Source organism: Lonchura striata, chromosome 2, assembly GCF_046129695.1.
Source record: "Lonchura striata isolate bLonStr1 chromosome 2, bLonStr1.mat, whole genome shotgun sequence".
Lineage (NCBI taxonomy): Eukaryota > Metazoa > Chordata > Aves > Passeriformes > Estrildidae > Lonchura > Lonchura striata.
In genome coordinates, this window is record NC_134604.1 from 43,609,956 (window position 1) to 43,629,932 (window position 19,977).

The following is a 19,977-nucleotide window of genomic DNA, read 5'->3' on the forward strand; positions in this document are numbered from 1 at the left end:
TCCAGCTATCTGTTTAGGACGGCTATAGTCTTTGTGGTTCTGGGACTGGGTCCTGGGAATGAGCTGCAGAAAAGCTCTTGGAGCTGCTTTTTTACTGAAGTCAGCTGTTGCCCAAGACATTTGCTCCACTCTCATAAGGCTCCTTGAGGCTGCATCGATCCTGGTGTATGAGTGGCACCAGGGAATGTCCTTGTGCTTCAGAATTTACCTGATTAATCTGCTAAATTGCAAGAAGAGTGTCCAGTACATTTTTGGCCCATAATTACTGTCCAAAACAATTCCTGAGCCCAGCTGGACCCTGGGATTGAGCAGAGACCTTTCCCTATAAGCAGCTTGAATGCGGCCATGCAAGTTTGGAGGTCGAGGAACTTTGACAGTAGCGACACAGCCTGTCCAGTGCTGCTGAGCCTTAAGGCCAAGAGCTACACCAAGCATAGTTAATGTACTTCTACAGGTGTAGCTTTAAAGGAAATTGTTCTTTCTGTTGCTTACAAAGTTCTCTGCTAAAGATTTCCACAGGGAATCCATCAAGAGCATCCTCGCTGCAAATTCCTTGAGTCCTTGCCAGACAATTTACAGAGCATCAGGTTCCCAGGCCTAGGAGAAAACTGAAAAATCAGTCAGCCAGAGAGTTTGCTGCAAAGCTCTGCTAGAAGAAAAGTATGTTCACCTTCTCTGATAGATCCCCTAATCATAAACACAAGTAGTCTGAGTAATTGGCTGTGTTTCAAGGCTTTTTATTTGCAGCCAGGACTGGGAGAGAATTTGCAACTGAATTGGCAAATTGACGAGATGATCTGTTTGGGAAACATTTTACAGCTTTTAATTTCCAGCCATGTTAATGGATTTGCAGGCAGTTTTGCTCTGGCTGGTGAGATTGGACCCTTTCTGTACAACTCAAAAGGTTCCTCTGCTCTGTTGCTCTTACCATCATACCCCAAAGCCCCTTAGCCCCATCCTTATTACTGAGAGTGGGCATGTGAAAATTTTATCCCATGTTCCTTTAACACCTGTATACACCAGAGGTTGTTCTGGTACCTGGACACTCAGGTTCTGCACAGAACAGCTTAGTCATTTCCTAAACTCCATGGTTGATTATTCCATTATGTCCCAGAGGAAACATCCTATAAACTGCTGTGGGGTACAGCATTTGCTAAGATTGCTTATTTTCCTGTTTTGTTTTTGGCACATTATTCAAAACTATGAGGAAATCTTGGTCATTTGTCCCTGATGTATCCACATGCATGTAATAGTCCATGTGGATGCTATTTGCCTTGATATCTAGCTCACAGAAGAAATGCTGTCTGGGGATGAAATGCCATTAAGCACATGTAACAGGTGTTTCCAAATTCACTAGCAGTCAGCTCCAATTAAATGTTCATTCTCCTGACACAGAATGCTTTTCTTTCACTGCTTAACACAAAAGGTCACAACCCATTTCTGTCTGAAATCTCAGAAGCCACGACCTTCTGAGATTAAAATCTGGTTTTGCATGATTTTTCTCAGATAGGTTTACTACCTTCACAATACTTGTGCCTAGCATAATTTTATTCGCAACATTATAATAATTATATATTCTGGAAAAGAAAATGTCTCTCTCCATCAGAATCACTCTTGTCTCCTTCTATAATATTGGATCCAGAAAGCATCTGTACTTGGTAATGGTGGAGCCTTGATTGAAATGCTGTTACAGATGCAGTTGATTTAACTGTGAAGTATCATTACTTTTTGTCAAAGCAGATTTCAATGGCAACAAAATCATTAATTGTTTTTGAACCATAGTTATATTGTTAATCATTTAAATGTGTAATTATATGGTATACATTAACTGGGCAAAGCACAAATGCTGATAATTATCATGCACAGCTATTTTGATTATTTAGCTCTTGCAAAGAAGAATTTATATAGGCTTTACATGGCACACAGTCTTACAAAAATAATAATATTATCAGTCTGGGGGGCTGTAGTTTCTCCAATTTTTTGGCATTTAATTATGACCTAGCTGTGTATTTTCCCTTTAGATTTGGTGGCATGAAATTGATTTATCTAAATTATGAATTATCTGATACTAGATCACTATTATAAAAAATGTATTAAGTTCCTATTTCTCCTCTTTAACTCCTTCAAGTACTGTAGGCAGCAGTTCTGATGTTGTTCCAGTTCTGCATACCCTATTTGAGCATTTAAATTTGACAAGATAAATCCTCTCCAGCATTTCACATGCAATGTGATAAGTAGGTATTTAAAATCTCCTCAACTCACTCTAAAATGGTGATGTCACTTTTCCAGCTCACACTGTGAAAACAAACAGCCTCCAAAAATCTTTGTTTTAACCCCAGTAGAAATCTGCAGACACAAAAAAACCCTGTTAGCCAACTCGTTTGAAGACCAGTGACCAGATCTGTCATTTACACTGTGTTAAGTAAGATACCACTGTGTGACACAGAGAAGATAGGCAGAAAAAGATCACAGTTGCCATGAGTCTTTTGCCTAATTAAAGGACTCCACATTAGGTATTCTCAATAATGAAAATTTAGAAATACAAAAGATGTTGCCTCTAAAGAATGAAACCATTCTTCTGGAGAAAAGCTACTTAGGAATGAGATGAAAAAAAAAAAAATGCAGAAAAGCAAGTAGCTCAAACCATCCTATAGTCTTTAGACTACACAAACTGAGTTTAGTTTATAATTTTTAGACTACTTAAAAATATATTTTAGATATATACTATCATAATATTAAATAATATAAATAATATATATTATAATAATATAATTATATCTATAATATTATATAATATAATAGCTGTTTTCATAAAATATTTATTTCAACCTGACTTAGGTAATCACAAAGGATTAAGAAACCAAATTCTTTTAAAATGCTTTATATAACAAAGTGTAAATTAAAATTCAGAGAATTAGCAGTGTTACCATAATGTTTACCTGAGACATTAGCACCAGAGGTAATTTTTGATACTTTTGCCAAATTATGATTTCAGATGCATTGCTTAAAATGTAATATCTTTATATGAAATTTTGGTAAGTGTTTGCATCACAACTATTTCAGAATGACAGATGTAATCTGATGATTAGTATACAGCCGTCTTAATAAAAATGTGCATTTTTGGGCATTGCACTGGAATGAGTCAGTTCTTTTGAATTACTGACAACTGCAAAGCTGCCAAAATAGGTTTAATTTTCAACTGCACAATATTGGTTGAAAATTGAATTCCATAAAACATATATGACTCCATATGAATTAGCACATAAAATAAAAAAACACAAATTATTTTAAATGCGTTTTCCTGTTTCAAAGTTGTAAGATGAAAAAAAGCTCCATTTCAATATTTTCTTTGGCACACAAGCTATTTACATAACACTGAATTAAACTATTTGAGCACATCTTTATTTTTCAGCATGTTTTAACCTCATTGAAGCAACAAAGTGTTCACAAAATACTGTTACTCTACTGTTAAGTCCACAGAGTCGAGAGCATGGGCTCTGCTCTGTGACTGTACCTAGACACAACATTATGATGATGAACAGGACACAGGTTTCAGCAGTTCTTGCATCTATTCCCCTCTCAGAGGTGCCTCCTTTGACCCAGGTCCCCATACAATTTCCATCTGAAGCACTGTTGTAATGAAAGCTTTAGTGTAAAAGGCAAGGCTAGGCAAGGAACTAACCTCAAGGTAGTGTAACATCCCTAAGGAGAAAAGCAATTCATTAGCTTAGCTCCAATATTTTATAGTGCATACAGACATGGTTGGTAGCAGCCATAATCACCTCCATCAATAATGTTTCATTCAAGATTGGCATTGTCATCCAAAAAACATGTTAGAAATATATTTTAAAAATATTCCTGACACTAGTGAGAATGGATTTAGCACACGTTTTATCCTTTTATCACATGATTTTGCACACCTATTTCCTGTGTACTTGCAATTTTTTGCTGTTTAAAACCTAATTCAGTCTTATTGAACTATATTTCCCTTGAGACAACTCTGTGCAGTTTGGTGGAATCACAGCAACAGTTAATCACTTTTGCAGCCTCATGCCATTTGGAGCTTTCTTGAGTCTTTGAACTACTTTACATCAAAATACTATTATATCTTACCAAATTTAACAATTAGAAATCTCTATACATTCAGTGACAATAGGGTCATTCTCATTTTCAACTCTTTCTTGAATTCCTTTATTTAAATCTAAATTAATGCCTAAAATGATCTTCCTATACTGTTGTTCACCTCTATAAGATTTAAGAGTCTTCTCCTTAGCAGAAAAATTGAGTATTTGTATAATTCTGTAAAATAAAAACCTGCAATGTGTATGTTTTACTGAAAGCATATTGAGTAAATGTAGACTGTGATAGAAAGAAAGAAAAATGCTACAAAGAGCATTTAAGCCATAGTGTCCTGATGTTAATAACATACCTTTGGAATTAGTTGCTTTACCAAGTGTACAAGCACACATTAATTAATCTATACATCTATATTTCTTTTTTTCTTTATAGAAAGCAGAGATTGCTGTTGCGCCTCTGACCATCACTTTGGTACGAGAAGAGGTCATTGATTTTTCTAAGCCTTTTATGAGTTTGGGGATATCCATTATGATCAAAAAGCCCCAGAAATCTAAACCAGGAGTGTTTTCCTTCTTGGACCCTTTGGCGTATGAGATCTGGATGTGCATAGTCTTTGCCTACATTGGTGTCAGTGTGGTCCTGTTCCTAGTTAGCAGGTTTAGTCCATATGAGTGGCACACAGAAGAACCAGAGGATGGGAAAGAAGGACCCAGTGACCAGCCTCCCAATGAGTTTGGCATATTCAACAGCCTCTGGTTTTCCCTGGGTGCCTTTATGCAACAAGGATGTGATATTTCCCCAAGGTTTGTGTCAAATCTTTTTCCATTTGCTTTTTATTTTCAACACTGAAGCATAAAGTCTTCCTTCATTAATTTTCCTGGCAGTGTTTTGAAATTCATTCTTCAATCTTTTTCTTTTATTTTTTTCTTTTTTAATAGCTATGATAAGAGCAACAGTTAAACTGCTTTGAATTATATTTTATATTTTACCAATGTCAATGTGCATAAACCTCTCTCAGAAACAGCAGGTTCACAGGAAAATTCCACTGGGTTGACTTCTGAAGAGCTGTGTTGTTGCTACATTAGTTCCATTGTGTTACAACCATGAAATACACACAGTTGTACTGAATATATGCCTTGCATCAAGGAATGTCCCACTTCTGTTTCAAGTTCTACAGTGCTGCATCACAAGTATTGCTGTCTGTGAGAGACAATATTTGACTGTCTGTTTCTGAGAAGCCACGCTGTGTTGCTCAGATGTGCCTTACACAGCACATGCCTCAGATCTGTTTGGTCTCATAATACAGGATTTGTCCTGTAATACATGATCATCTAGTATATGATTAGTCTAATCCATACAGTCCTGAATTTCTCAATATTTTATGAAGTTCTGGAACTTTAGTGAGCAGTAGCTAAAACTTTTCAATTAAATATTATTACCCAATCTTTCAAACTTAAAGGCTTCATTTTAGCCATTTTCAGTGAAATTTTGAGTGTTCAGCATTGACCTAATCCTTCTATTATTGAAGTTAGAAATAAAACTGGTTAAGAGTGGATGTGCCTTGCTCCTCAACAACCTTCTCATCAAATTGCAGGTATTAAAAGGGAAAATACAATTTTTAACTTAATAGAAATGTCTCTTCTATCACAAAATTCTTGTTTCTTAAAGAAGAAATATGTGAGTGTTCAATGAATGACTGCAGTAGCTTGTGGAATTTTTGAGAAGTATGGGTGACAGGAACATGTTAATCCTAGAGCCAGCATAATCCATATGCAAAGCCTTTTGCATTTTTTTAAAGAGGAAACCGAGAAAGCTACTGATTTTCAGCTACCATGCTTTACTTTTGTCTCCAAAAAGAGATTACCTACCCAGTATTTTTTGACATATTTTTCCTATATTTAGTCATGTCCTGAAATAATAGGAACACTGACATTACTGTTTAAGAGGATTTAAACTTGTGTATGTGTGATACACAATGGTACAGTAGACTACACTGTAGACATTAAGTTTCTAGAGTAGAAGCATCTATTAATATTTAAAATGCAAATTATCTTCCACTGATTGTTGCTTAATGACAAATATTCAGCAATAATGGTGCTTTCACTCTGTCTCTCTCACTCTTTATGGCTCAAGAGACAGGAAAATGTGCATTATCTTATTCATGTTTAGATCCCTCTCAGGTCGCATTGTCGGAGGTGTCTGGTGGTTCTTCACGCTCATCATTATTTCATCCTACACTGCTAACCTCGCTGCTTTCTTGACTGTTGAGCGAATGGTCTCACCCATAGAGAGTGCAGAAGACCTTGCCAAACAAACCGAAATTGCTTACGGGACACTGGACTCAGGGTCAACCAAAGAGTTCTTCAGAGTAAGTTGGCACGTCCAATAGAGCAGCTATCCCCCCCCCCCGACCACTCTTATAAGATGCTTGGAAATGTGAAATAATGTTTTTACATTATGTGAAATGTGAAAAATGTGAAATACATTTTTACCCCCACAAAGCCATTTGTTGGAGTTTTCAGGTTTTTTAATCTTTTAATCTGTGGAAAGCTTATTGATCCTGTCAAAAAAAAAAAAAAAAAAGGAGATGCAAAACAGATGCCCAGGGGGATACTGAAGCGAGGGATAATTAAAGCAGCATTGCACTATTGATTCATATGAAGCTAACAGTACTGATGTGCAGCATTGAAAGCCTATGATGGTAAAGTGAAGTCTTGCAGGTTTTGTTTCTGTTTATGGACTTGGCTGTGTACATTTTGCTTTAGGGTCTTGGGTGGTGGGCAGAAAATGCATTTTTTAATTTGCTAACTTTCAGATGGATAATAAAGAGAAAATTTAACTCTAGGGGATGTGGTTGGAGCATTAGGAAATAGCCTAAATAGCAATTCATATGCCTGTGCTGTCTCTATTGATTACTTCATTGTCATTTGCTTTCCTGCATTAGTGTGGTTGGTATGTAATCCTCATCATTTGCCAGCTGGAAAGCAGGGAGCTTGGACATCACAGGCAGTACATAATAAACAGTCCTTCCTGCTTTATTTCATGTCTCCAACAGATGAAAGTTAAGCTCAGCTGACCAAAGTGAGTTTAGTGTTTAAACACTGCTTTGAATAAATGCTGTGAGCCAGTAACCCTTCCTTGAAAATTGCACAGATAATTAGGTCATTATTTAGCTGAATATGAATTATGTAGTGATTAAGGGATTTTTATAAGTCAGGAAGATGGAATGAAAATTTCTTCTAATTGCCTAATTGAAAGGAGTTCGCTGTTAGGTACTCACACACACCTTCACTGTTTTCAATTTGGCCAAACTGAACTCAGTAAAGCATTAACAAAATTTTCAATGCCATTTGGAAACTATAGACAATATCCATTCAAAGACAGTGTCTTAAGTGAAATAACATTTTTATTGCAACAAATATCCCCATAGAAGAGCTTGCAAATCTGTTCTATTAGCTGGGGAAAGATGATTTCTAAGATACAGATTTCATTTAACAAACACAGTGATTGGAACTTCACATCATGAAACTGATGAAGGAGTTCAGTTTAACCCAGTTTTCTAGACTTCTTCTGTAGATACTGGAGAAAGAAAAGCAGCCCTGTGCAGCCTGTGCAAGATATGTGTGTTATGATGAAATAAAGCACACATTAAAGCATCTGCCTCTTACTTGAACTCTAGAAGGATTCAGCTGAATGGTACCTCATTTTTAATGGATACTGTTCACTAAAAAGTTTCTACCTACACCTGTCTTAAGATCTTTTTAATGAGTACAATCTCTCCTACCAATTATTTATATTCACCTATGTTTCACCCATAAACACATTTTTAGTTCTTTTTGTGGAAAGTTAAATATTTTATTCTTGGAACTGCAGTTTCAGTCCATCATAAGTTGAGGTAGTAAGCTCAGTATATGAGTACAAATAGTTCTTTCTATTCTACTAGAATGAAGCTGTGATGATATTTAAAAACATGATGCTGATGGTCTGGTAGATTTATGTAACCTTGTATTTATTAACTTGTTGCATTTTCAAGAGTATCTAGTGCTTGCAAATTTGTTAGGTGATGGTATGCAAAAGTCAATTCCCAAAGAAATAGTAGAGAATGAAGGACTGAAATTGTTTTCTTAAGAGTTTCAAAATACTTGTACAAGACATTGTATTGAAGTAATGAGAGCAGGTATTTTGATGTAGAAACAATATAGGTCACAAAAATTTCATGGTTTTTTTTAATTATTGTGTAAACACAAAAACTCAATATTTTATGCAAGTTCTCATTTTAAAGAGAAGATACTACAATGGAGTAAAAATGTCTAAGGCTACAGCCCTTCTTTCACTTCAGTCTTAAAAGGTTAAAAGAAAAAGGAAGGAAAATCAATGTGCTCTTTTTAGTTTTTCTTTTCTTTCAAAATACAGAGGGAAACTTTAAAATTAACTACAAATACTAAATACTATTGCATATGCAAAATGTGAAGCTTAATGAAGATTTAAACTGTGTTGATCACTTTCTTTAAAATGGTGTAATTGAAGCCCTACTTTCAAATAATTTTTAATCACTCTCACAACATAGTGATTCTTATTGATACTTCATGTGCTATTTGTAAAAATATTTTTCACAAAACAGGGAGAAAGGTAAAATATCAACAGACAATATTTACACAAAAGCTGTTTTCATAATACATAAATTAAGACCTAGCCTGAAACAATAGTGCAAGAAGATTTGTGTGCTAAATTGAACATTTTGTGGCTTTAGAAGCAATTCACTTTTTGGTATTAGAATCATGTGTAACTTTTCTGTCAGTGGTGATTATCTGGCTGAAGATGAGCCTTCAGGACATTTTCTCATCATTTTCTCATTTCTCATCAAAATGTCAGAAACTCTGAACACCTCTTCAGCCTGTTTTAAATCTGGATTGAAAGCACAAAAGGGAAAATAATTTTAAAGCAAACATAAAGAAAAAGAGGAACTTTGATACTGTTAGCTGTTATATACTCCTATTTTCTGATTTACATGCAGTGAGAGTTGTATTTTCCAGGCAGATTGCTCAAGAGGAAAAGTAGCTAGTTTTAACAGTTATACTCAGAAAAGCCCAAAATGAAAATTATTCCAGCTTGGCTGACTGCAGGGAAAGCTGCAATGTTTCTTCATATGATAATAAAAAATATTTGTTAGTTTACTCTTCAATTTTCACTCTGAGTTGACATACAGAAATTGAATGCAGACAAATGAAAGTTTGGAAGAAAATGTTAGAGAGCAGATACCTTGCTAGACTTTCCATATTTTTCTATTTTCATAGGTAAAGGAGACTAGATTCTATAAGGAAAAACAAGTTAAATGCAGCTTTTTTCAATTGATGTAGAGCAGTGTTTCCTGTTACTAATCAAGCTGTTTTATGTGCTGCATAAAGTTATAAATGAAAGTGACCTATTATATGGTTACTTTATAAAGAAATATATCTAGTGGATGTTAAGATGAGAGAAGTGTTTGGAAGTGAAGGCAGACAAAGGCAAGAAAATACTCTTGAAATTATGATTGATTTATTACTACTCTCTTCCATTTTCTTCTTTCTGTAAATTTAAATCCATGTAATTACATCAGTGTAAAGCAAAAAGAATGCATTGGTGGCTTTGTTTATATTCTGCTCCCAGCCACTATTATGTAAATGTAAAATAGCTGTGACTACAGTGGAAAGAACAGGTGACAAATCAGGATGTGATTATGGACATACACAGCTGTTGTTCAAATGTTCTTATATTTGACAGAAAGATAAAATTATGCATACAGACAAACTAAAAAAGGAAAGAATAATTTATGATGTTCTGCTATATGGCATTTTTATTGAACAGTTTTAGTTAAATGCCCCTTATTTTCAAGATAGATTTAGGTCTCTAACAAATTATAATCTAAGTAATAGTACAGTCATTCAGTAATTGGTAAAAAGAAGTGCTTTAGGGAAATTACTCTCACATATAAAAAAAGGCTCCGTTCTAGACTTCTTAAACCCATTTTTAATTTATACAATACTAAGATTATAGGATTTGGTATTTGTTTAAATAATCTAAGGCCCTTTGTTTTCGGGCTTTAGAATAATGAATATTTTCCTGGAGTGCTCAGCACTGTGTAGGAACAGGCTCATAGACCAAGTCTTGCTTAGCTAGAAACTCCTCTTGACTCAAATAAAAGCTGACTTGAGCATTAGGTTAAAAAGTCCTTTTTGCAGCATACATAGGGGAAGACAAGTGCCATCTGTTATTATAAAAATACTGTGTAGTGTTCAGCTGACACACTGCTGGTTTGCATGTATGTATTCCTATTGCTGGAGGAAGCAAGGAGTTGTTGAGTGAATCTAATGAGCATGGGAAACTCCTCAGCCTGACAGCATTTTATTCCTTTCTTTTAGTGAAATTTTTTATTTGCTTTAATTTTTTATGAAGAAGTTTTATTTTTGCTTAAGCATTTACTTGTATTTACTCCATGCATTCTTGCACAGGAAAATTTCCAACTAATGCACTCTAAGCCATTAATTCCTGTGCATTCTTTGAGAAAGTACATTTCTTACTCAGTTATTGGCAGGATCAGAGTCTTTAAAATAAATCCACTGATACTGCAGTTCTAAAATCATACCTAATTCTTTAAGAAATATGCTTATGGCATTTTACTTCCCTTAATATTTGCTCCAACTTGCTGTTTCCATCTTTTATTGTGAACCAAGTCTTCAGATATTGTATAGCATTTCTGAATATCAATCAAGTCAGTTCTGGACTCTGAATCATGAAAGCAGAAATCTTACTTAAGCTATTGTGGTTTTGGTGGTAGAAGAAGTGGGTGTTAGAGAAAGGCTTTAAGATTCAGCTGTGTATTTATGGGGAGATTACTGTTTCTCTTAAGAGTCCAGGCTTATTGTGGGCATCTGATTCATATTCCTTAAAACACATTAACTGTGTGAACTTCCTCTATCTAACAATAAATTCAGCTTTGTAGGTTTCTTTTTTGACTGCTAGAGGGTAGCCAAACTCAAAAATAGTATCTGCTACTATAGTATTGATACTTTTCTTTCTTGTCTCTTTTAAAATAATGGAATTCAAATAAAACCCTTCTCTAAGATTTTCCCAACCTCAAATGTCTGAAAAATTAAGTATGATTTATTTTATTTGAGCAGTGCCATTCTGAAATGTTGCAACATTCCTTTTTTCTAACTTGTTTTTGATTTTCTCCAGAGATCAAAAATAGCAGTGTACGAAAAGATGTGGACCTACATGAAATCAGCTGAGCCATCAGTGTTCACTAGGACTACTGCAGAGGGAGTAGCTCGTGTCCGCAAATCCAAGGGCAAGTTTGCCTTCCTGCTGGAGTCCACCATGAATGAATACATTGAGCAACGAAAGCCATGTGACACCATGAAAGTGGGAGGAAATCTGGATTCGAAAGGCTATGGCGTAGCCACACCGAAGGGTTCTCCATTAAGGTGGGTGGAATAGTATAACAATATAAAATGTGTTGTTATAGTATTCCACCTTCCCTGATGTCCCTGATATAGCTCTTTTTGTTTTGTGTGTGAACATGGTATGTTATTTTTATTTTCTCCCATTTCATTTTTTTTTGATCAACAAAGGTAACCATTTCTAATTGCAATATAGATTGAGCAGCTATAGTTGGCATATGTTTCAAGGCCATATAAAAACCAAACTGGTTGAACACTAGCTACTTGAAGTCAGCCTCAATAGAATTAACACCAGTTATTCTATTTCATCAGCTTTTTTCACAGAATTCAACCCTTTATAGCAATATTGTTTACATTATGTACATCAGTATCTGCATCAATAATATGCTTACATTTTATGTTTTGTTTATTGATCTTGGCTACTAATTTCTGAGTAAGAAGCTGCTTGTAGAATCTTTTTTTTCAAATATCATCTCTTGGAGGTAATTAGTCCTCCATTAAAGCAACTTCATTAAAGTACTTTTTTACTAAAGCACCTTCTTATTTAGAAAAAAATGTTTGTGTTTCTAGCATTATGCATTTCAGTACTGCCTTCAAACTCACCAGTATTTTCTTTTTCATGGTATAAGATGCATTTAGTAAAGTAGGAGAGTTTTCACAGGCAGAACATCATTTGCATTTCATTTAAATTGTCAGGAGACAAAAGTCAAGGTACCAGCTTTGTGTCAAAATTGGCTGTACTTACCATTCTGTTTCTTTAACATTTAACACAAACAAAACTTGCATCTTCCAGTGTAGATTTGCCAATTTTCTTCAAAACAAAAGAGCAACTAGCAGCTGAAGGGAGTCTGACAGTGATGATGTGCACAGGAGTGGGGGAAAAGGAATGCTCCGCAAAGTGCTTAGCACCCCATTTCTCACATTTGTGCTCATGATAAGGGATTACAACATGAAACAAAGGGGAGGAAGTAGATGTAAGGGAAGAGTCACAGGTGCAGGTGAAGCCATATGTCTGTGGATGAAGTAACTAAGAACCTATTTGTCTACATCTGTGACTACAGAGGAGACATCATTACCGCTATGCAGATAACAAGACTCACTCATAACTCAGTTTAACCTGCACACAATACCACAAGCATCAGTAGCTGTATTACAGGGATGGTGAAAGGAATATCATTAGAATCATTTCCATCCATGGCAAAAGAAAATTTGTATGTGCAGGGGAAAATCAGGCCAGTTATCTCAGTTACTGAATATGAATTTTTGGTCCTTAACATTCAGTACTTCTCATATTTAACAATTGGCACCTTCACTACTGAATAAAGTAGAAAGAGAACATTAAGGAGATGAGAGAGGGAAAATTATAATAAAAATGTTAATTCTATAGAAAAATATGTCCAGAAGTCATAGAGTAGTTAAAGGTAGAAGGCAGTGCTAATAAGAGAGGCTGCTTTATTATCTGAATATATTTTCAAAACACCTGGTTTTTATTTTATATTTCTTATAAATTAATATCTCCTTTTCAGTATTTCAGACAATGTAAGAGTGGCAGGCAGCACTGCAGTTTAGGGTAGTAAGAAATGCCCATTGCTGACAGTCATACTTTACTGAGTCAAAGCTAGGGCATACATTTTAGGAGTATTTTGGCTGCTGTCATATATGTCCTAGCAGTGGGCTCTTTGCTTTAAGTGTAGTTTATGGTGTTCTTTAATCCCTTTCCTTTTCTTCTGCAGAGTGTTCAATACCAACAAGAGACAGCCTGTTATAATGAGCACTGATAGCCTGTGGAAGTTATTTGTGTCAAATTTGGGCTTATTTCAGGTTTGTTCAGTTAGCTACTGGGGATAAGACATAAAGCAGCTAGAAGTAAGGGGTCTAGTAAGACTAATAAGAGCAGAGAGGAAGAGCACAACCAAAATTGTAAGGATCCAGTGTGAAGTCCTGGTTCCATCCCAGCTAAAGACCAAGCTCCCAGACAGTTCAGTGAGGCCATAATTTTGTATAACTGGGGGTCAGCAGCTATCCTTAGGGTTAGGTGATCAAAACCATGTCATTTTTCACATGCTACCTTCAAATATGTTTCAAAAAGCAGACATGGGGAAATCCTACCAGACTTGAAAATTGGACCAAATCTTCTTTCAAGCTGTCTCGACTGGCTGTTCATGTCCATGCCTTTCCTGAGCCTTTCTTTCACATGTGCTAAGCTCCTTGTTCTCCTGCTGCATCCCATTCCCTCTCCAGCCCCAGCAACAAATCATCAGTGCTGCTTACCTACTAAAAACATTAAGCAACACACTTAATGTTCTGGATAAAAATAAAGAACAAGCAATACCTCACATTTGTACCACCTCTTTCATGTATATCTATGGAGAGTAGCACTTAGAGAAGAGGGGAAATGCTTCCTCCCCCTGTGATTTTGAACAGAAAAGAGTCAGGTGTAAATTTTATCTGCATGTTTCAGTATTTTCTGGAATTTTAAAGATTTAGAATATGCTGCTTTTGCTATTTTGACTGCATCCCACATGGTAGTGTTTCTGCCACTGATCAGATGACTTATGTAACTGCTGTCTGCACAGATAATTGCAAATATTGAACATGCAGCTTGAAATCCATGAAGGGCAGGCTAGCTGAGCTCATTACATAAATTAGCCAAAACACATTATTTACTACAATGAATTTTAAATTCTGTTTTATTTAATAACCCTAATTTCCTATTTGAGTTATATGTAGACCACAAATTACTTGACGTACTTCACAAATAATTGCAAATAGCATATAAAATTTAAACATTCAAATGCTATCTTTGGTTTGTTCAAGACTAGGGAAAAAACCCAATTTTTCCAAATGAATTATTCATATCAAATTAATCACTGAACTGTTTGAACACCTATTTCATTTACTTACAATGATATAAATCAGGAGTTTTTTCCCTGAAAATATAGTTGCATCTGAATAAAACTAATGGGAGTCTGTGGAGAACCAGACCATATATTTTTACACATCTAACTGACAGAAAGTGGTTCTTCCTGTAGTATAGGATTAGGGATGGTTCCCTGCCATCACATCACCAGGCTCATGTTCATTACAGAGCACATACCCATCATGTGGTTCATGCAGATGAAATCCACCTGTCAGAGAGATCCAAGGACTGGTCTCTCTGTGGCTCATGAATGTACACATGAGCAGGGTAGTGGATTTTAAGTCAAAACTCTTCCTTGTTGGGTTTCATACTACACTCCTGCAGTGTTCAACCAGTACCTATTGGCTAATTGGAATTATTTATTCTCAGTGCTGGTGCAGTATTACAATTAATGCATATCACTGAATGGAGGAGAATGGGAAATACCTGATGTGTGTTTCTTTTATGCCCAGTGGGCAGTACCACATCACATATCATGTGTGTCTCCTTCCTTCCGTCCTTTTCAGTGATATTCATTTCTATATGATGTTGTAAAAGACTGACGTGTTTCAGAAGGAATGTGGGATTGAGGGCAAAGGCTCTCATCACAACAAAGATTGAGTTTCTCTCATGGCATTGCCCAACTGTTATTACTGTTTCTCCTGCAACGGTAGGTATCCTTCCAAAGTCACTGTGTAGTACCCAGTGTGAATTAATGAGTTTTTTTCCTTCAAAGGTGGTGCTTTCAAAGGTGGTTAAGAGAGTGCTGCTTGTCTGCTTAGCAAGACCTGCCTTTGTGAAAGTGTTGTCATTAGAAGATGTTCTTGTGGCCAGACTTCTGGCCATCATGGATCATCCCTGGGTCACTTTGCCACTTGAAATAACTGCATTTCCAGAGGGCAACATCTGGAGATCTTGTAGTATTCAAGTCCTGTGCCTTGCATGCCTTTGCTTTTCTGTTTTAGATATGTAGGCATCATAAATAAGTTTGAATAGTGAGGAACATGATAGAGTTCTCCACCCTAAGAGGTAATGAAAAAGGAGTTAAGGACAATATTTCCTCACAAGTACACTAAAAGGTTTTTCAGCTTTTTGTACCTTGAAGCTGTTTTATGTAAAGGGGAATGAGAGGCTGGGCTAAAAAAATGAGGAGTTGTCATTTCTTCTCTTACTGTTTCAACTAAGGACATTTGTCCTGTCCTGTAGACGAAAGTATGCAGCATGGATGAGAGAAACCTGCAAGGTCATAAGTGTCTGGTGAGACACTTTGAGCCCAAGCAGATGAGAATGGCAGGATTAGACTTAGACAAATAATAGGAAAACTTTGACTAGATGCATCAATGTGTTTTAGAGATTGGTGATATTTGTTCAACAACCTAATGAAATCCAGGGCTCTAATCAGTTTCTGCTATTGAAATTACAGTTAATGTTTATATATATATATGAACCTGAGATTCTATATTCCATTATTCAAGTCTCTATTCATTTTATGTAGTAAAGGATTAACTCAGTTTGACTTTAGAAAGAATTCTTTATGTTCTGGAGATGAAGGCAAAAAGGTCCACCTGGTGATATGTGCTGATTTTTGCAGCGTGACATCTTGTGACATGAACTGACTTTACACTTTATCTGTTCTTTACCATGTTTAACATAAGCTGTGCAGTGTGGGTGGTGCATCAGGGATGCTAATGTTGCACATGTAACTTCGCCATCATTCTAGCAACTTTTGTGGAGAGAGAAGTGTAACATAAGTGAAGTTAGAGATTTTAGTTTCCATGCCACGCAAGGGAGGAGTGCCCTGCAGATTCCTTGGGGTGCAAAAGGCATCCAAATGGTGCCATATCAACAATGTATGGATTCTCCTGTTCTATATAATGTAATGTGCAATACCTGAAAGAGAGTCACTCTAGAAGTGAGAGATCTGTGGTGGAAGGACATTTTTCTTGAAGAAAAATGAATCTATGGGAATAAGATAAAGATCTGTTATGAGAGGAGCCCCTGTGCATGGGCTCTGTAATCTACCATCTTGATCTCAGTGACTTCATCTTCTTGTTTTCCTGAGGTGAATCTCTAAAACTGCCATTCTTTCATTGCTTCATTTCAATGTGGTACTACAGCTGGCAATGTTACCTTTGCTTTTCACAGATTTATCTAGTATGGTTCATTACAAATCTGGTGTTGGAAGAAAACTTATTTTAGCAATGAATGCTCATTCATACAAAATGTTGGCAGACCTTACATAGGATGGAATATTATCCCCTCCCCCCCCCCCCTTTTTTTTTTGGTAAGTGATATTTCCTTTTCTTTTTTTCATTGACCTGAAAATAGCACTATAATAGTATAGTTTCTTCCAATGGGACTATTTAATTTTTTATCAAATGTTGTCCTCAATATTTTTGGAGACCAGACTATAAGGAGCTTATTGTGGAAGGAATTCCCAGCTCATCATTCACTGCCAAAGCTGTTTATTGTGAACTTAATATATTATTCTGAGATATATATGAGTTCTCATTTTACCCTGGATTTGTAGGTCAGTGAGTTGGTAATTCATACCCAGCTCTGTAGGAAAACCATCAGAGTCATAATGAAGTAGTCAGTTGTAAGGACAGGTAAAAACATTTCCCGTCAAACTTCTTGCATGGTCTGGTTTCTTATGTTTTCTGTAAGATTGGATTTGTGTGAACAAAAGGATAGGTATGATATTCACAGACTTCCTCTGAGTACGAGAAGAACTAGGAAAAATATTTGAGCTGACCACCCAATTTTTTTACACTGTCAACTTTTGTTTACTGCAGAGGACTTATTTCACTGTTTTTTCTCAATGGTTTTGTACTGCAGAAATCCATGAATCTGTAGAAAAATAGACTTTTCCCATCTTGAAGCTTCCTTGTACAAACTGTGTTGTATCATAAAGGAAGCATTTCCCTAGACCACTCTTCAGTGTACCCTAAATTGTTCAGTTTTCAAAGGTCTTTATAGATTTTTTTTTTTTTTTTAACCAATATTGTTGATGTAAGTATTCTATCTTGGTGTTTCTATGTATCTGGGCTGCATTCTTTACTCAATGGCATGTTCCTGTTTCTAGAAAGGTACAAAAATAGGTAAAGGTTATGTGTGGTTGGGTCACCCTGATAACATCAGCAGCCCCTGTGCCTCTGAACATGTTCTAGCACTTCAGAGAGAAGAAGGGATATTTCTTTTGCCAGTCAGCTGTCTTCTGGTTGGCAACACTGGCTTATAAAGGCCTCCCCAGATCATTCTGAAGACAACCAACCATCACAGTGAGGAGAGATACACAGGAAGCCGGTTTGATTTTTTTCACTTTTCAGTTTTCCTGACAGAATGCCTGGTCTTGCCCTTATTCAGTGTTACTCACAGTTGTTTCAGCAAGGCACGATAGGACCTCAAAACTGACATTATTTATACATGATGTAGAGAAGATGCAGAAAGAACTGGTGAATAATTGAGGTTTGACAATTAAAATGAGTGATGTGAAATTACTGAGTTTGACCTCTACACTTTTGAAGCAAGGGCCACTGGAGAAAGCAAAAACCCCTCCATAGTTATGGGGTTGTCTGTTGATACTTGAAAGAACAGGATTTTAGTCAGCCTAGCAGGATTTTCCAAGGTCATTTCTTTCTGTTATACAAAATTATATGAAAACTAGAATGTGATCTGTAGCATTTTATACATATATAAACATTATCCTGTTTGACTGATGGTGTAGATCATACTGTATGACTTTGCATAATATTTTTCCCTTCACTGTAGGCATAACAAGGCTTGAATTACCACATCATTACCATTCAGTGTCAAAGCTCATAGCTGAGATATTTCTCAAGCAGGTCAGATCCTTCAGAGCTTGTTGGGTTTTCTATCAACTGAAAATAACACCTAGTAGGTAAAAAGGCAGAGAATGGGCCACTGCTTTGGAAGGAATATAAAAGTCAGGGGTCAAAAGAAGATCAGTGAAGGGAACCTGACAATGAATGTTAGCAAGTTGTTCTTTCAGCTGAGCCTGGGAGGCACACTTAATTTTGATTACCTGGGTTATTTCTGTCTAAAAACAGAGTATCTATTTGAAAAGTAAATATAAAGCCTTGGGAATAGATTTGAGTCCCAGCTTTCTCTATTCCCCAGTGATGCTTGTTGGATTAATTTAATAATTTTCAATCAAAATAAGGGTTTTCCCTGTGCAAAAATAGTGCATTAAAAAAGGGAAAATTTGATGATGACTAGTAAGTTCACTGCAAGATGTACAAGCAAATGTATTGAGGCAAAATTTTCTACTTGAGAGAGTTTTCCCCATTCTTGCAATTTTTACTTATAGAGGAAGGAAATTGTAATAATTCTCATTTAAGTCACCAAATGGCAGTGCTATTGAGATAATTTCTGATACTTGTCTCTTTGAAAGAAAACAACTCATTAATGTCTATGATTCTGCACTTGCTGAATATTCTCTGACCTGAGGGAGAAAAAAATCACTCTATCTTTCAAGTACTTCAAAGAGCCATCTCTGACCTGCCTTGCCTCACAGAGCCTGTTTCTTCATTGCCACTAGCAGGAAGTTTTCAGTCTCAGACTTCAGGGATGATTCATAATTGAACAAAGCTGTCTGTGGATTGGAGGAGAAATCTAAAGTCACAGGAATTTGTTCTGCTGCCATTTCTGTTTTCCTACACTACAAATGACAGTAGAAGCAACTGATGGAAGGAAAAGCTCTTCCAAGAAGCTTAGCTCCCATCTTGGTCACACTGTCAGGTTCTGGTGCCTCTCTGCTAGTATCATCCTGCTCCTTACTCAAAGGAAAGTCTTGGGATTTTAGTGAGAAAAGTTGTGAATTGAAGTGTTTCTGAGCAGGAGTGAAAGAACAGAGCATGGAAACAGCAGTAAAACTATTTCCTAGAAATGTTGGTTTTGTTGTTTTGTTTGGGTTTTTTTCCTAAACATAGGAATGGTATGGGTATGGCAATAGGTATTTTTTAAATTAGCAGTATAATCAGTGTAAAGGTGAAGCTACCATTCTGTATCTTACACTTTAGTATTTGCTTAAAAGCACAATGAGGCTTTTTTGCAAAAATATTTTTACAAGCTATTTACACAAGAGATTTCTCATTCTGATATTTAGTGATTACTAAATATTTATTTATTATCTTACAGAAGCATTGGGCCAATATGAGATAGTAAGCACCAGGAAAAGTTGAATAACAGTTTTGTTTTCTACAATCGGAAAGAAATCAAGGAAACAAAAAGATTAGAGTTCTTTTCTTGCTTGTCTGTTTCAGAATTATTTGAATGCAAACAGGATAGGAGCTTCACAATAAGAAATCTATCCAAATGAGATTTGTCAAACTGTTAAATTCTCTGACAAGTAAAGAGTGGCTTATATTCAAGTATAACCAATGAACTTACCTCAGACTATCAGCAAAGGCCATAATGTCTCAAAAATACTGATACCATTGCTGTGCACACATCTTACTGATTTTCTGGACTTTTATAACCCTTTGATAAGCATTAATCCCCACTGTATGCCAGTGGGATACAAAAGGTTATGGTTGTTTC

The 19,977-nt window shown here is 36.0% G+C and overlaps 1 protein-coding gene across 8 annotated transcripts in view; it reads left to right on the forward strand.

The window, feature by feature from the left end:
* Positions 1–19,977, forward strand: part of GRIA4 (glutamate ionotropic receptor AMPA type subunit 4) — a 212,083-nt gene that overhangs the window by 157,991 nt on the left and 34,115 nt on the right. For all 8 annotated transcript variants that reach the window (XM_021529348.2, XM_021529342.3, XM_077781343.1 and 5 more), the window contains exons 11-13: positions 4,510–4,880; positions 6,247–6,445; positions 11,293–11,540. In XM_021529348.2, coding sequence (XP_021385023.1) covers positions 4,510–4,880; positions 6,247–6,445; positions 11,293–11,540 — 818 coding nt within the window. The remainder of the gene's footprint in view (positions 1–4,509; positions 4,881–6,246; positions 6,446–11,292; positions 11,541–19,977) is intronic.